Consider the following 16,256-nt stretch of genomic DNA (forward strand, 5'->3'; position numbering starts at 1 on the left):
CCAGCCTTGGGCGGGGCCAAGGTCGGAACTGAGGAGGGGTCTCACCGTTGCAGTATTGCAGCAGCGAGGACGTGTCGTACAGGCCGCAGAAGGCCGGGCCGCGCTCCGCCATCGTCCCACCACAGCCACCGCCGGCCCCCCCGGTCCCAGCTCGGGCCCGGTCCCCCCCACCAGGCCCTGCCTCCCGTTGCCATAGCAACGCCCTTCGTTCCAGCATCCCCAGCTCAGCTTGCCTGGCATCAGGCGGCCGGCGCCGGGCCTGGCGCTGGGGTCATCCCCCAGGATGCCCAGAAAGGGGGGTAGGACACCCCCTGCCAAGCCCCCCAACACAATCCTCGGGCCAGGATTGGCTGCGCCCAGATCCCCCTAGGTACAGTCTGGTCCCGCCCACAACCAGAGTGTTTTCTCTCTAGACCCCCCTCCTCGCCCTTTCAGAACCAATGAGAGACTGTCGCGCAGGGCCTTCCACCAATAGAGATGCAGAGGGATTGGAAGGGGCAGGGCCTCTCCTGCTTTCAGCCTGAAGCGCAGCCCCGAGCTCCGGGAGGAGGATGGGTTGGAGGTAGTCACTCCCCTATCCCCAAAACCTTCTCTTCAGATTTTCATTGGATTTTCCAAAAGCTCCCTCCTTAAGACCAGGGCCCGACCTTACAGCCCCAAACCCGCTCAGGGAGCTCTTGTTTATTACATCTAGGCCCACCCCCAGGCTCTTAGCCCCACCCCCGGAATCTTGCGGGTGCTAAAGTTTTATTCCTGCCCACAGAATCATTAGCACCGCCCCCTGAACCTCCAAGGGTTTATAGTATAGTACTTCTCCAGAGCTCTGGACAGGACCTTCTTATAGGATTAGTTCCGCCCTCGGAATTTAAACCCCTCCCCCCGCGGTCTGTTAGTCCCTCCCCAACCTTCCCCACCACTCTGTCTGCGGCCCCAGGCCCTTAACTCCGCCCTTAGAGCCGTGGCCTCCCGCAACCGTATTATCCACTCCGGGCTTTGGCACAGGCCCAGTTGTGAGGCTTGGACTAGCCCGCGTGTCAGGCAGAGATGGCTCGAAAGTTGTGGGGGAAGAGGGGAGGGTAGAAAACCCGACAATGGATTTCAAGAATATTGGACCGCCTTCCGCAAGTCTCCAACGAGGGTAAACACCTAGAGTATAGGCAGGAGAAGTGAAGTCTAGAGTCGAAAAAGAATTCCCTCTGGACACAGAGACAAACAGTAGAAACTTTGGAACCAGATTGACCTGGGTTTGAATCCTGACTCCTCCACTGTCTGGTTTCGTGACCCAAAAGCTCCACTTCCGCATCTGGAAAGTGAGGTCTCATAATCGTGCCTGCCTCATTCATTCATTCAAAAATGTTTACTAGGCCGGGCGCGGTGGCTCAAGCCTGTAATCCCAGCACTTTGGGAGGCCGAGACGGGCGGATCACGAGGTCAGGAGATCGAGACCATCCTGGCGAACACGGTGAAACCCCGTCTCTACTAAAAAAATACAAAAAACTAGCCGGGCGAGGCGGCGGGCGCCTGTAGTCCCAGCTACTCGGGAGGCTGAGGCAGGAGAATGGCGGGAACCCGGGAGGCGGAGCTTGCAGTGAGCTGAGATCCGGCCACTGCACTCCAGCCCGGGCGACAGAGCCAGACTCCATCTCAAAAAAAAAAAAAAAAAAAAAAAAAATGTTTACTGAGTGCCTAACGGGCCAGGCTCTGTTCTAGGTGCTGAAGTTTCAGGAGTGATTAAGTGAACCTGTTTCCTCTCATGAATCGTTCATTCAATGCAAGAGGTAAACAATCATACACAAAATAAATAACAATACCTAACGTTTAATCAGCAGTCACTATGGGCAAAACACTGAGTTATCCTCACCAAAAGCCCTATTTTGTTGTTGTTTGTTTCTTTTTGAGACTGATTCTCGCTCTGTCGCCCCGGCAGGAGTGCAGTGGTGCAATCTCAGCCCACCGCAACCTCCGCCTCCCGGGTTTAAGCAATTCTCCTGCCTCAGCCTTCGGAGTAGCTGGGACTACAGGCGCGTGCCACCACACCCAGCTAATTTTTGTATTTTTAGTAGAGACGGGGTTTCACCATGTTGGCCAGGATGGTCTCGATCTCTTGACTTTGTGATCTACCCACCTCATCATCCCAAAGTGCTGGGATTACAGGCGCGAGCCACCGCGCCCGGCCTATTTTTTTATATTTTAAAAATATTTTGTAGAGAGGAGCTCTTGCTATATTGCCAAAGCTGGTCTCGTACTCCTGGCCTCAAGTGATCCTTTGGCCTGGGCCTGCCAAAGTGCTGGAATAATAGATGTGTCTCACTCAGTCTTGCCCTGCCTGTAATGCAGTGGCATGATCTTGGCTCACTGCAACCTTCACCTCCCAGATTCAAGTGATTTTCGTGCCTCAGCCTCCCCAGCAGCTGGGATTACAAGTGTGCACCACCATGCCTGGCTAATTTTTGTATTTTTAGTAGACACAGGGTTTCACCATATTGGCCAAGCTGGTCTGTAACTCCTGACCTCAAGTGATCCTCCCGCCTCAGCCTCCCAAAGTGTTGAGATTATAGTCGTGAGCCACCGCGCCCAGCAAAGGCCCTATTTTAATCACCATTTTCGAGATGATGATACAGAAACAGCGTGGCAGTGGCTTACACCTGTTAATTCCCAGCACTTTTGAAGGCCAAAGAAGGGGGATTATAGGGGCGCGAGATCAGCCTGGGCAACAAAGCAAGACCATGCCGCTACAAAACAAAATTTCTTCCTTTTTTTTTTTCTTTTGAGATAGAGTCTTGCTCTTGTGGCCCAGGCTGGAGTGCAATGGCACAATCTTGGCTCACTGCCACCTCTGTTTCCCAGGTTCAAGCAATTCTCCAGACTTAGCCTCCCGAGTAGCTGCGATTACAGGCACCCGCCACCACGCCCGGCTAATTTTTTTGTTTTTTTTTTTTGTATTTATTTACTTATTTATTTTGAGATGAAGTCTCACTCTGTTGCCCAGGCTGGAGTGCAGTGGTGCGATCTTGACTCACCACAACCTGCACCTCCCTGGTTCAAGCGATTCTCCTGCCTCAGCCTTCCAAGTAGCTGGGACTACAGGCTCAGGCCACAATGCCTAGCTAATTTTTGTATTTTTAGTAGAGATAAAGTTTCACTATGCTGGCCAGGCTCGTCTGGAACTCCTGACCTCATGATCTGCCCACCCTGGCTTCCCAAAGTGCTGGGATTATAGGTGTGAGCCATCGCACCCAGTGAAAACAAAATGTTTTGTCAGCCTGGCATGGTGGTACACGCCTGTAGTTCCAGCTACTTGGAAGGCTGAGATGGATCACTGGAGCTCAGGAGGTCGAGACTGCAGCAAGCTATGATGATGCCACTGCACTCCGGCTTGCGCAACAGAGCAAGAAGGTTTACAGACAGGATAATATAATCAAAAAGGGAGCAGGAGGCTCATTTAGAAACCATAGAGCTAGGCAGTTACCTCTGAGGAAGTGATATTCAAGCTGACATGTGTAAAACAAGAAGGGTTGGGCGCGGTGGCTTACACCTGTAATCCCAGCACTTTGGGAGGCCGAGGCAAGCAGATCACCTGAAGTCAGGAGTTCAAGACCAGCCTGGCCAACACGGTGAAACCTTGTCTCTACTAAAAATATAAAACTTAGCTAGGCATGGTGGTGCACACCTGTAATCCCAGCTACTCGGGAGGCTGAGGCAGAATTGTTTGAACCAGGGAGGTGAAGGTTTCAGTAGGCAGAGACCAAGCCATTGCACTCCAGCCTGGGTGACAGAGTGAAACTCCAGCTCAAAAGAAAAGAAAAGAAAGGAAGAAAGAAAGAGAAAAACAAGAAGGAAGCAGTTATGCCTGGAGTTGGGAGGCAGGGGATTTCTAGGCAGAGGAAAGAGCAAGTGCAAAGGTCCTGAGGTTGGTTTGAGTTTAGCATATTCCTGGGGAACCAGAAGGTTTATGAGGATGAAGCTGTGGAGAGAGATGGGAAGGCGAGGATGCGAGATAAGTGCGGCTATGGGCCTTCCATATCTTACAGGGCCTCAAAGGCTGGGGGAAGACTTTGGCAGTTTGTCACTGTATCCTCCACAAGCCACAGTGAGTCACAGATATAAATTATATATGAGTGGCCAGGCCATGCATGTAATCCCAGCATTTTGGGAGGCCAAGGTGGGTGGATCACTTGAGGTCAGGAGTTTGAGACCAGCCTGGCCAATATGGCGAAACCCCGTCTCTATTAAAAATACAAAAATTAGGCCGGGCGCGGTGGCTCACGCCTGTAATCCCAGCACTTTGGGAGGCCGAGGCGGGCGGATCACAAGGTCAGGAGATCGAGACCACGGTGAAACCCCGTCTCTACTAAAAATACAAAAAATTAGCCGGGCGCGGTTGTGGGCGCCTGTAGTCCCAGCTACTCGGGAGGCTGAGGCAGGAGAATGGCGTGAACCCGGGAGGCGGAGCTTGCAGTGAGCCGAGATCGCGCCACTGCACTCCAGCCTGGGCAACAGCGTGAGACTCCGTCTCAAAAAAAAAAAAAAAAAAAAAAAAAAAAAATTAGCCAGGCGTGGTGGTGCATTGCCTGTGATTCCAGGTACTCAGGAGGCTGAGACAGGAGAATGGCTTGAACCCTGGAGGCGGAGGTTGCAATGAGCCAAGATGGTGCCACTGGACTCCAGCCTGGGCAACACAGCAAGACTCTGTCTCAAAAAAGAAAAAAAAATTGTACATTGAGTACAGTGCCTAGCACACAATGAGGCATCAATGATGGGCTGGGCACAGTGGCACGTGTTTGTAGTCCCAGCTACTCGAGAGGTTGAGGTGGGAGCATCCATTGAGCTCACGAGTTCTGGGTTGTAGTCCACTATGGCAATTGGGTGTCTGCACTCAGTTCAGCATCAGTTCGACTACCTCCTTGGAGTGGGGGACCACCAGGTTGCTTAAGGAGGGATGAACTGGCCCACGTCAGAAAGGGAATAGGGCAAAACTCCCATGCTGGGCAGTAGTGGTTTCCAGCCTGTGAATAGCCACTGCACTCCAGTCTGGGCAACATGGGGAGAACCTATCTCTTAAAAAGTAAAAAACAGAGGCTGGGCACAGTGGCTCACGCCTGTAATCCCAACACTTTGGGAGGCTGAGGCGGGTGGATCACGAGGTCAGGAGTTCGAGACTGGCCTGGCTAGCATAGTGAAACCCCGTCCTAAAAATAAAAAAAATTAGCCGGGCGTGGTGGTGTGTGCCTGTAATCCCAGCTACTCAGGAGGCAAAGGCAGGAGAATCACTTGAATTGGGGAGGCAGAGGTTGCAGTAAGTGGAGATTGTGCCATTATACTCCAGCCTGGGTGACAGAGCAAGACACCATCCAAAAAAAAAAAGTAGCTCATGCCTGTAATCCCAGCACTTTGGGAGGCCGAGGCAGGCGGATCACGAAGTCAGGAGATCCAGACCATCCTGGCTAACACAGTCAAACCCCGTCTCTACTAAAAATACAAAAAAATTAGCTGGGCATGGTAGTGGGCTCCTGTAGTCCCAGCTACTCAGGAGGCTGAGACAGGAGAATGGCATGAACCCGGGAGGTGGAGTTTGCAGTGAGCCGGGATCATGCCACTACACTCCAGCCTGGGTGACAGAACTAGACTCCATGTCAAAAAAAAAAAAAGTAATAAATAGGGCTGGGTATGGTGGCTCACATCTATAATTTCAGCTCTTTGGGAGGCCCAAACAGAAGGATCAATTGAGGCCAGGAGTTTGAGACCAGCCTAGGCAATATAGTAAGAGCTCCTCTCTACAAAATATTTAAAAGTTAGCTGGGGCAGGGCACAGTGGCTCACGCCTGTAATCCCAGCACTTTGGGAGGCCGAGGTGGGCGGATCACAAGGTCAGGAGATCGAGACCATCCTGGCTAACACAATGAAACCCCGTCTCTACTAAAAATACAAAAAATTAGCCAGGCGCGGTGGCGGGCGCCTGTAGTCCCAGCTACACGGGAAGCTGAGGCAGGAGAATGGCGTGGGCCCGGGAGGCGGAGCTTGCAGTGAGCCGAGATGTCGCCACTGCACTCCAGCCTGGGCGACAGAGCAAGACTCCATCTCAAAAAAAAAAAAAAAAAGTTAGCTGGGATTACTTTTTTTTTTTTTTTTTTTTTCCAGATGGAGTTTCGCTCTTGTTGCCCAGGCTGGAGTGCAATGGTGTGATCTCTGCTCACTGCAACCTCCACCTCCTGGGTTCAAGTGATTCACCTGCCTCAGCCTCCGGTGTAGCTGGGATTACTGGCATGATCCATGCCTGGCTAATTTTTGTATTTTTAGTAGAGACAGGGTTTTACCATGTTGGCCAGGCTGGTCTTGATCTGCTGACCTCAGGTGATCCACCCGCCTTGGCCTCCCAAAGTGCTGGGATTATAAGTGTGAGCCACCATGCCTGGCCAGTTGGGCTTACTTCTTGTCGAACAGGTCTAAAAAAAGAAAAATAGGCAGGCCTGGTAGCTCATGCATGTAGCTCCAGCTACTTGGGTGGCTGAGGCCAGAGGATCACTTAAGGCCAGGAAGGAGTTCCAGGCTGCCGTGAGCTAGGATGGCACCACTGCACTCCAGTCTGGGTGGCATAGTGAGACCCCATCTCTTAAAAAACAAACAAACAATCAAACAAAAACAAATAAATAAAATAAATAAACAAATTTTAAAAATCAATGATGGGTTCAAAGTGATGACCAAAATAGCCATGGGTCCTTATCCTCTCACGATCATCACTAATTGTCTTACTGATAGAAACAACGCAGGAGGTTTTCTGCCTCCCAAATCCCGCTTCTCCCACCCCCCTCCCAATCCTCTTGAGCTCAGATTCTAGGAGAGGGGAAGTCAGACACCCAGATACAGAAATCTGAAGCAGGCTGCAAAGTGTTAAGGGCTGTTACCGGGATGTCCCGAGAGGACCGCGGAGTCCCAGGGGAGATCAGATCCAGGGGCTCCATAGGGTGCGGGAGGAGGAGGGAGGAGAGCCAGGCACAGGGATTTAGCTTGATGAGTTATGGGAGGTGGGAGATGGCACACAAAGATGAGTCAGACCCAGTCCTTGCCCTTGAGGGGCCCCCAGCCTCCGTGTGGACACCGAACACTGTCAGGGTCCATGCCAGCTAAGTGATCTTGGCTCGGCGGCTTGGTTTTTCCTCCTCTGCAAAACAGGAGTCAACCCAGCCCCCACTTCCCAGGGGAGCAGAGCAGGTTGAATAGGCTCATGCTCATAAAGTGCCCAGCACAGTGGTTTGGGGGTACAGGTAATGGAGGTGGTTTGATTACAACTGCTTTTGCAGGGAGAGGTCAAGGGTGTGGGAGACAGACGTGGGGAGAGAGCGGCCCTGTCTGAGGAGGGGGTGGGGGCAGGCAGGGCTCACCGTCTCTTTGTCTTTCTGCCTCCAGGTTTCCTTCTCCCTGAGGCTTGTCGCTCTCATCGCTATCTCTGTTTTTCTTCATATCTCTGTCTAGAAATTGGATTTCATCCCAGCACTTTGGGAGGCCGAAGTAGGTGGATCACCTGAGGTCGGGAGTCCGAGACCAGCCTGATCAACATGGAGAAACCCTGTCTCTACTAAAAATACAAAATTTCCGGGCTTGGTGGCTCACACCTGTAATCTCAGCACTTTGGGAGGCCGAGGCGGGCAGATCACGAGGTCAGGAGATCAAGACCATCCTGGCTAACATGATGAAACACCGTCTCTACTAAAAATACAAAAATTAGCCGGGTGTAGTGGCGGGCGCCTGTAATTCCAGCTACTTGGGAGGCTGAGGCAGGAGAATTGCTGGAACCCAGGAGGTGGAGGTTGTGGTGAGCCGAGATCACACCATTGCACTCAGTGAGCTGAGATTGTGCCACTGCACTCCAGCCTGGGCAATAGAATGAGACTCCTTCTCCAAAAAAAAAAGTTGGACAAACTGAGTCTTCCTTTCATCACCTATGAGACATGTCACCCTGAGCAAGTTACTTCCCTTCTCTGGGCCTCAGTTTCTCTATCCAGAAAATGGGTAGGGATATAACACCTCTGCTACAGGTCTGTTATGAGAAGGGAGATATAGATGTGTAAAATACCCAATATGGTGGCCATTATTATCATTATTATTACTGATACTAATCTCTGACTCTGTTTTTCTCTCAGCATCTCTTTTATTTATTTATTTATTTTGAGATGGAGTCTCGCTCTGTCATCCAGGCTGGAGTGCAGTGGCGCGATTTCGGCTCACTACAAACTCTGCCTCCCAGGTTCAAGCAATTCTCCGGCCTCAGCCTCCCAAGTACCTGGGATTACAGGTGCCCGCCACCACACCCGGCTAATTTTTGTATTTTTAGTAGAGACGGTGTTTCATCGTGTTAGCCAGGATGGTCTTGATCTCCTGACCTCATGATCCACCCACCTCGGCCTCCCAAAGTGCTGAGATTATAGGCGTGAGCCACCGCACCCAGCCACTTTCTTTTATTCTTTCATTTTTTGTTTGTTTTTTGAGACAGAATCTCGCTGTATTGCCCAGGTTGGAGCACAGTGGTACAATCACAGCCCACAGCAGCCTCAACCTCTTAGGCTCAAGTGATCCTCCTGCCTCACCCTTCTGAGTAGCCGGGACTACACGCACCAGCAGCCGTGCCTTGCTAATTTTTAAAAAATTTTTTTGTAGAGACAGGGTTTCACTATGTCGCCCAGGCTGGTCTCGAACTCCGGGGCTCAAGCGATCCTCCTATCCCAGCCTCCCAAAATGCTGGGATTACAGGTGTGAGCCACCATGACTGGCCTCTTTCTTTCTTTGTGTTTCTCTCTCTATGTCTCATTCTGTCAGTCTGTCTCCCTACTCCTGTCTAGGAAGCTCTCTTTAGGACAGGCATTCAAGACCAGCCTGGGCAACAGAGTGAAATCCCATCTCTAAAAAAAAAATAAAAATATAGTCGAGCATTGTGGAGGGCACCTGTAAACCCAGCCACTCAGGAGGCTGAGGCATGAGAATCGCGTGAACCCGGGAAACAGAGGTTGCAGTGAGCCGAGATAGTGCCACTACACTCTAGCCTGGGTAACAGAGCAAAACTCCATCTCAAAAACTCATAATAATTAAAAAAATAAATAAATTAGCCGTACTTGCTGGCCTGTGCCTGTAGTCCTAGCTACTGGGGAGGCTGAGGTGGGAGGATCACTTAAGCCCAGGAGGTCAAAGCTGCAGTGAGCCGTGATTGTGTCACTCCACTCCAGTCTGGACGACAGAGTGAGACGCTGCTCCAAAAAAAAAAAAAGCCTGGAGGAAAAGGCCCAGGTTTGCCTGCTCTCCCTGAGGCTTGAAAAGGGGCTTAAGGGCTTGCTGAGCACTACCAGGGAGCAATCAGGGACCCCTACAGGTTTGAATCTTTCAACTGATCCTGCCCATTGCTGGCTGTTTGCACTGGGTTTTGGAGGCAGGGAAGGCTGGAGCTGTCTCTAGGGCCCCAGCTGAGAGCCCCTCTGCTGGCCTCTGAGCCCCTGGAGCCCCCACCCCACCCCGCATGAGATTATGTCAACATAGCCCAGACTATGCTGGCCAGGACAATATTTGCCCTCAGGATCTGGGGAGGTCGCTATGGAGATGTGCCCTCCCCCACTAGGCCGGAAGAGGCCGAGGGGAGCCATGCCTCTCTGTCTCATGGAGTCTGAGGTTAATCCCTGTTCTCTTCTGGGCTATAAGTCCCTCTCTCTGTTTTTGCCCCTCTCTGCTCCCCTCCTTTCCCTTTCCTTCCCCTCTCCTCCCCTTCCCTCTCCCTGTCTTTCTCTCCTTTTTTTTTTTTTTTTTGAAGACAGGGTCTTACTCTGTCACCCAGGCTGGAGTGTAGTGGCGTGATCTCCGCTCACTGCAACCTTCACCTCCCGGGCTCAAGAGATCCTCCCGCCTCAGCCTCCCCAGCAGCTGGGACCACAGGTGCGTGCCACCACGCCCAGCTAATATTTTTTTGTAGAGATGAGGTTTTGCCATGTTGTTCAGGCTAGTCTCTAACTCCTGAGCTCAAGTGATCCATCTGCCTCATACTGCTATCTCGGATCAGTGCAACCTCGGCCTCCCGGGTTCAAGCGATTCTCCTGTCTCAGCCTCCTGGGTAGCTGGGATTACAGGTACCCGCCATCACACCCGGCTAATTTTTTTTATTTTTAGTAGAGATGGGGTTTCACCATGTTGGCCAGGCTGGTGTCGAACTCCTGACCTCAGGTGATCCACCTGCCTTGGCCTCCCAAAGTGCTGGTATTACAGGCATGAGCCACCGCGCCCGGCCTTGTTTCTTAGGTCTTATCTCTCTGCGTCTCCTCTCTGTCCCTCTTTCTCTGGGTCCCCATCTCTGTGTTTCTGTCTCTCCATGTCTCTGTCTCACCCTGGGTTTCACGTCTGTGTCTCTCTTTGGGTCTCTATATATTTTTTTTTTTTTTTTTTTTGAGACGGAGTCTCGCTCTGTTGCCCAGGCTGGAGTGCAGTGGCCAGATCTCAGCTCACTGCAAGCTCCGCCTCCCGGGTTCACGCCATTCTCCGGCCTCAGCCTCCCCAGTAGCTGGGACTACAGGCGCCCGCCACCTCGCCCGGCTAGTTTTTTGTATTTCTTAATAGAGACGGGGTTTCACCGTGTTAGCCAGGATGGTCTCGATCTCCTGACCTCGTGATCCGCCCGTCTCGGCCTCCCAAAGTGCTGGGATTACAGGCATGAGCCACCGCGCCCGGCCTTGTTTCTTAGGTCTTATCTCTCTGCGTCTCCTCTCTGTCCCTCTTTCTCTGGGTCCCCATCTCTGTGTTTCTGTCTCTCCATGTCTCTGTCTCTCCCTGGGTTTCACGTCTGTGTCTCTCTTTGGGTCTCTATATTTTTTGTTTTTCTCTCCAGGCCCCTGTCTCGGGATCTCTGTCTCTTCCCATCCCTGGGCTCCCCTCTCTCTGGTTCCTATCCGTTTGTCTGTGTGTGCCTGGACCCACATCTCTCACCAGGTCTCTGTCTCAGCTCTTCTGTCTCTCACTCTCTGTGTCTCTTCTCATTCTGTGTATTTGTGTGTCTCTGGGTCTCTATCATTCAGGCCTCATCTCTCTGCAGTCCTGAATCTCGGGGACGGAGCGGGGACTGTCACAGCTTCCCACTCCTGGTCTCTGTCCCCACGGGGCGCCCCCTCTCCCCATCTCTCTCTGCCTCATTTCTCCGGCACCATCTGCCAGCACCCCAGGCCCCCGCCTGCTCCCCACAGGCTCTGCTTAGCCAGGCAGCCCCATGGGGGGAGACACAGGCCTTCCAGCTTCCACCCCACCCTTGCATCCTGGGTAGGGGCACTGCCTGGTCATTGCTGGAGGGCGAGGGGAGGCAGGAGGGCAGGAGACCAGAGCCAGGAGACCAGGGACCAGGGACCAGGGACAATGGATAGAGAGAAACAGACGCAATCCCAGAGAGGAGATGGAAAAAGGGGAAGAGAAAGGAGAAGCTTTAAAGACTGGCAAAAAGAGGCTAAACCAGAGGGAGAGAGAGAGAGTGAAAGAACCCAGCAGAGAGGCAGAATGAAAAATGGAAAAAGAGAAGAGAAAAGCCTTCCCAACAGACAGGAGAGAAAGACAGAGGCAACCTGAGTGTGGGCTCAGAGAAAAGAAATAAGGAGGCCGGGCACAGTGGTGCCCACCTTTAATCCCAGCACTTTGGGAGGCTGAGGCAGATGAATCACTTGAGTTCAGAAGTTCAAGACCAGCCTGGGCAACATAGCGAGACACCACCTCTACAAAAAGTAGAAAAATTGGCTGGGCACCATGGTTCACACCTGTAATCCCAGCACTTTGAGAGGCCAAGGCAGGTGAATCACCTGAGGCCAGGAGTTTGAGACCAGCCTGGCCAACATGGCAAATCCCCATCTCTACTAAAAATACAAAATTAGTTGGGTGTGCATTCCGTAATCCCAGACACTTGGGAGGCTGAGGCATGAGAAATGCTTCAACCCGAGAAGTGAAGTTTGCAGTGAGCCGAGATGGCGCCACTACACTCCAGCCTGGGTGACAGAGAGAGACTCCGTCTCAAAAAAAAAAAAAAAAAAAAAAAGGCTGGGCATGGTGGCTCACGCCTGTAATCCCAGCACTTTGGGAGGCCGAGGCGGGCTGATCGTGAGGTCAGGAGTTCAAGACCAGCCTGGCCAACACGGTCAAACGCCGTCTCTGCTAAACAAAAATACAAAAAATTAGCTGGGCGTGGTGGCAGGCATCTTTAATCCCAGCTACTCCAGAGGCTGAGGCAGGAGAATCGCTTGAAACCCGGAGGCGGAGGTTGCAGTGAGCCGAGATCGTGCCATTGCACTCCAGCCCGGGCAACAGTGCGAGACTCCATCTCAAACAACAACAACAACAACAACAAAAATTAGCCAGGCATGGTGGTATGTGTCTGTAGTCCCAACTACTCAGCAGGCTGAGGTGGGAGGATTGCTTGAGCCCAGATAGGGGGTCGAGGCTGCAGTAAGCTGTGATCGTGCCACTGCGCTCCAGCCTAGGCAACAGAGGGAGGCCCTGTCTCAAAAGAAAATAAAATGAGTAAGGAGAGATTTGGATGAAAGAGAGAAACAAGGTAGGATGGACAGAGAGAGAGAGAAACATTGTGTCGGGGGAGGTGGGAGAGAGATGGGAGAGGCAGAGGGGTTGGGGGAGAGGGTTTGCCAAACATGGAGACAGGACTAGAGAAGGAAAATGGAGGAGGGAGAAGAGAGGCTGGGGAACGAGGCTTGTCTCGTTCTGAGTCCCCTGTTGCGGGAGCGGGGCGTGGGACTAAGCTGTCTGGGAGCACTGAGTTGGGATGGTGCATGCTGTTTCTTGGCCTGAGGTTTTCAGAAGCCATGAACAAAGCAGCTGGAGGGGGGCCTGTGCAGCCAGCACCTTTGCAGACCCTGGGAGACAACAGAGGACCCCAGGAGGGCTGAGGTGGGCAGAAGACCAGGCATCTACCCAGCCCTGAATCTCTCCTTACTTCTCTCTTTTTTTTTTTTTAGAGATGAAGTCTCACTCTGACGCCCAGGCTGGAGTGCTGTGGTGCAGTCTCAGCTCACTGCAATCTCCGCCTCCCGGGTTCAAGCTATTCTCTCGCCTCAATCTCCCGAGCAGCTGGGATTACGGGCACGCACCACTACACCCAGCTAACTTTTGTATTTTAGTAGAGATGGGATTTCACCATGTTGGCCAGGCTGGTCTCGAACTCCTGACCTCGGTCTCCCGAAGTCCTGGGATTACAGATGTGAGCCACTGCACCCGGCCTCTCCTCATTTCTTTTCTTTTCTTTTGAGACAGGGTCTCCCTCTGATACCCAGGCTGGAGTATAGTGGCATGATCACAGCTCACTGCAGCCTCGACCCCCTCCCCGGGCTCAAGCAATTTTCACTCAGTCTTTCCATCTCGCAGTTTCTTTTCTGGTTATTTTTTTGAGACAGAGTCTGGCTGTGTCGCCCAGGCTGGAGTGCAGAAGCACAATCTCAGCTCACTGCTACCTCTGCCTTCCAGGTTCAAGTGATTCTCCTGCCTCAGCCTCCCGAGTAGCTGGGACTGCAGGTGCCCACCACCTTGCCTGGCTAGTTTTTGTATTTTTACTAGAGCCTAGGTTTCATCATGTTGGCCAAGCTGGTCTCCAACTCCTGACCTCAGGTGATCCACCCACCTCGGCTCCCAGGGTGCTGGGATCACAGGCGTGAGCTACCGTGACTCTGTCTCTCTCCGGCTCTTGCTCTCTGTTTTCTTTCTTGGCTTCTCTCCCACCCCCTCTTATCTGTGTCTGTGTTGTCTGTTTGTTTCTCTGTGTGTCTTTCTCTCTGTCTCTCTCTCTCTCTCTCTCTCTCTTTCTTCTATTCTATTTCTCTCTCTCTTGGTCTTTCTCTTCTTGTCTTTTTTTTTTTTTTTTTTTTTGAGACAGAGTCTTGCTCTGTCACCCAGGCTGGAGTTCAGTGGTACAATCTCAGCTCACTGCAACCTCCGCCTCCTAGGTTCAAGCAATTCTCCTCCCTCAGTCTCCCCAGTAGTTGGGATTACAGGTGCACACCACCACACCCAGCTAATGTTTGTATTTTAGTAGAGACGGGGTTTCATCATGTTGTCCAGGCTGATCTCCAACTCCTGACTTCAGGTGATCTGCCCGCCTTGGCCTCCCAAAGTGTTGGGATTACACGCGTGAGCCACCGCGTCTGGCCTCTCTTCTTGTCTTTATCTGTCTCCCACTCTAGATCTTTCTTGGTCCTTGGTTTCTTTTTTCTTTTTCTTTTCTTTTCTTTCTTTTTTTTTTTTTTTGAGACAGGATCTCACTCTGTCACCCAGGCTGGAGTGCAGTGACACGATCATCACAGCTCACTGTAGCCTCAATTTCGTGAGCTCAAGCAATCCTCCTGCCTCAGCCATCCAAGTAGCTGGGACCACAGGTGCACCACCACCACACCTGGCTAATTAAAAAAAAAAAATTTGAGAGGCCGGGCATGGTGGCTCATGCCTGTAATCCCAGCACTTTGGGAGGCAGAGGCAGGCGGATCACCTGAGGTCAAGAGTTTGAGACCAGCCGTGGCTAACATGGTGAAACCCCACTTCTACTAAGGATACAAAAAAATTAGCTGGGCATGGTGGTTCATGCCTGCAATCCCAGCTACTCGGGAGGCTGAGGCAGGAGAATCACTTGAACCCAGGAGGCAGAGGTTGCAGTGAGCTGAGATTGTGCCATTGCACTCCAGCCTGGGCAACAAGAGCAAAACTCCGCCTCAAAAAAAAAAAAAAAAAAAATTGGCCAGGTGCGGTGGCTCACACCTATAATCCCAGCACTGTCGGAGGCCGAGGAGGGCGGATCACCTGAGGTCAGGAGTTCAAGACCAACCTGACCAACTTGGTGAAAACCTGACTCTGCTAAAAATACAAAAAAACTAGCTGGGCATAGTGGCAGGTGCCTGTAATCCCAGTTGCTCGGGAGGCTGAGGCAGGAGAATCACTTGAATCTGGCTCACTGCAATCTCTGCCCCAGCCTGGGTGACAGAGTGAGACTCTGTCTCAAAAAAAAAAAAAAATTTTTTTTAAACCTAGATGACGAGGTTGATAGGTGCAGCAAACCACCATGGCATATGCATACCTATGTAGCAAACCTGTACGTTCAGCACATGTATCCCAGAACTTAAGGCAAATTTTTTTTTAATTGGAAAACTGAAAAAAGAATTTTTTTTTTTTTTTTTTTTGAGACGGAGTCTTGCTCTGTCACCCAGGCTGGAGTGCAGTGGCACGATCTCGGCTCACTGCAAGCTCCGCCTCCCGGGTTCCCGCCATTCTCCTACCTCAGCCTCCCGAGTAGCTGGGACTACAGGCGCCGCCACCACGTCCGGCTAATTTTTTTGTATTTTTAGTGGAGACGGGGTTTCATTGTGTTAGCCAGGATGGTTTTTTTTTTTTTTAAGACAGAGTCTCCCTCTGTCGCCCAGGCTGGAGTGCGGTGGCGCAATCTCGGCTCACTGCAAGCTCCGCCTCCTGGGTTCCTGCCATTCTCCTGCCTCAGCCTCCCGAGTAGCTGGAACTACAGGCACCCGCCACCACGCCCGGCTAATTTTTTGTTTTTTTGTTTTTTTGGTTTTTTTTTGAGACAAAGTCTCCCTCTGTGGCCCAGGCTGGAGTGCAGTGGCCGGATCTCAGCTCACTGCAAGCTCCGCCTCCGCCTCCCGGGTTTACGCCATTCTCCTGCCTCAGCCTCCCGGGTAGCTGGGACTACAGGCTCCTGCTACCGCACCCGGCTAATTTTTTGTATTTTTAGTAGAGACGGGGTTTCACCGTGTTAGCCAGGATGGTCTCGATCTCCTGACGTCATGATCCGCCCGCCTCGGCCTCCCAGAGTGCTTGGATTACAGGCGTGAGCCACCATGCTCGGCTTTTTTTTTTTTTTTTTTTTTTTTTTTTGCGGGGGGACAGGGTCTCACTATGTTGCCCAGGCTGGTTTCCAACTCCTGGGCTTAAGTGATCCTCCCATCTCGGCCTCCCAAAGTACTGGTATCACAGGCTTGAGCTACCACGCTAGGCTCTCGGCTCCTTTTCCTGTCTCACACCACCAGCTCATTTCCTCTCCACTGCTTCCCCCTCTCTGCCAACCTCTCCCTTCCCCCTCTTCAGCCTCCCCACCCCTCACTGCCTTCCTCTGTGGAGTGACTCCAGGCCCTCAGTGGGGCCCAGGAGAGACTCCCTTCCAACCCCAACTTCTCCCAAGGTGCCGGGCAATCTCAGACCCCCTTCCCTCTCCACTCCAAGACCGGAGCCTTTCCCAGGACCCA

General features: G+C 52.1%; 1 protein-coding gene across 33 annotated transcripts in view; it reads right to left on the reverse strand.

Moving 5' to 3' along the window:
- EML2 (EMAP like 2) overlaps positions 1–385 on the reverse strand; it is a 38,113-nt gene extending 37,728 nt beyond the window's left edge. For 26 of the 33 annotated variants that reach the window (XR_003725235.2, XR_013409855.1, XR_013409856.1 and 23 more), the window contains exon 1: positions 46–127. Coding sequence is in view for 7 of the 33 variants with exons in the window: in XM_015124286.3 (XP_014979772.2) it covers positions 46–112 (67 nt within the window). In the remaining 26 variants the exon portion in view is untranslated. Of the gene's footprint in view, positions 1–5 lie in introns of all 33 variants that reach the window. The other 7 variants (XR_013409854.1, XR_013409853.1, XR_013409839.1 and 4 more) reach the window with 3 other exon arrangements.
- Positions 386–16,256: the final 15,871 nt, after the last annotated feature.

The sequence above is a fragment of the Macaca mulatta genome, chromosome 19 (genome assembly GCF_049350105.2).
Source record: "Macaca mulatta isolate MMU2019108-1 chromosome 19, T2T-MMU8v2.0, whole genome shotgun sequence".
NCBI classification, from domain to species: Eukaryota; Metazoa; Chordata; class Mammalia; order Primates; family Cercopithecidae; genus Macaca; species Macaca mulatta.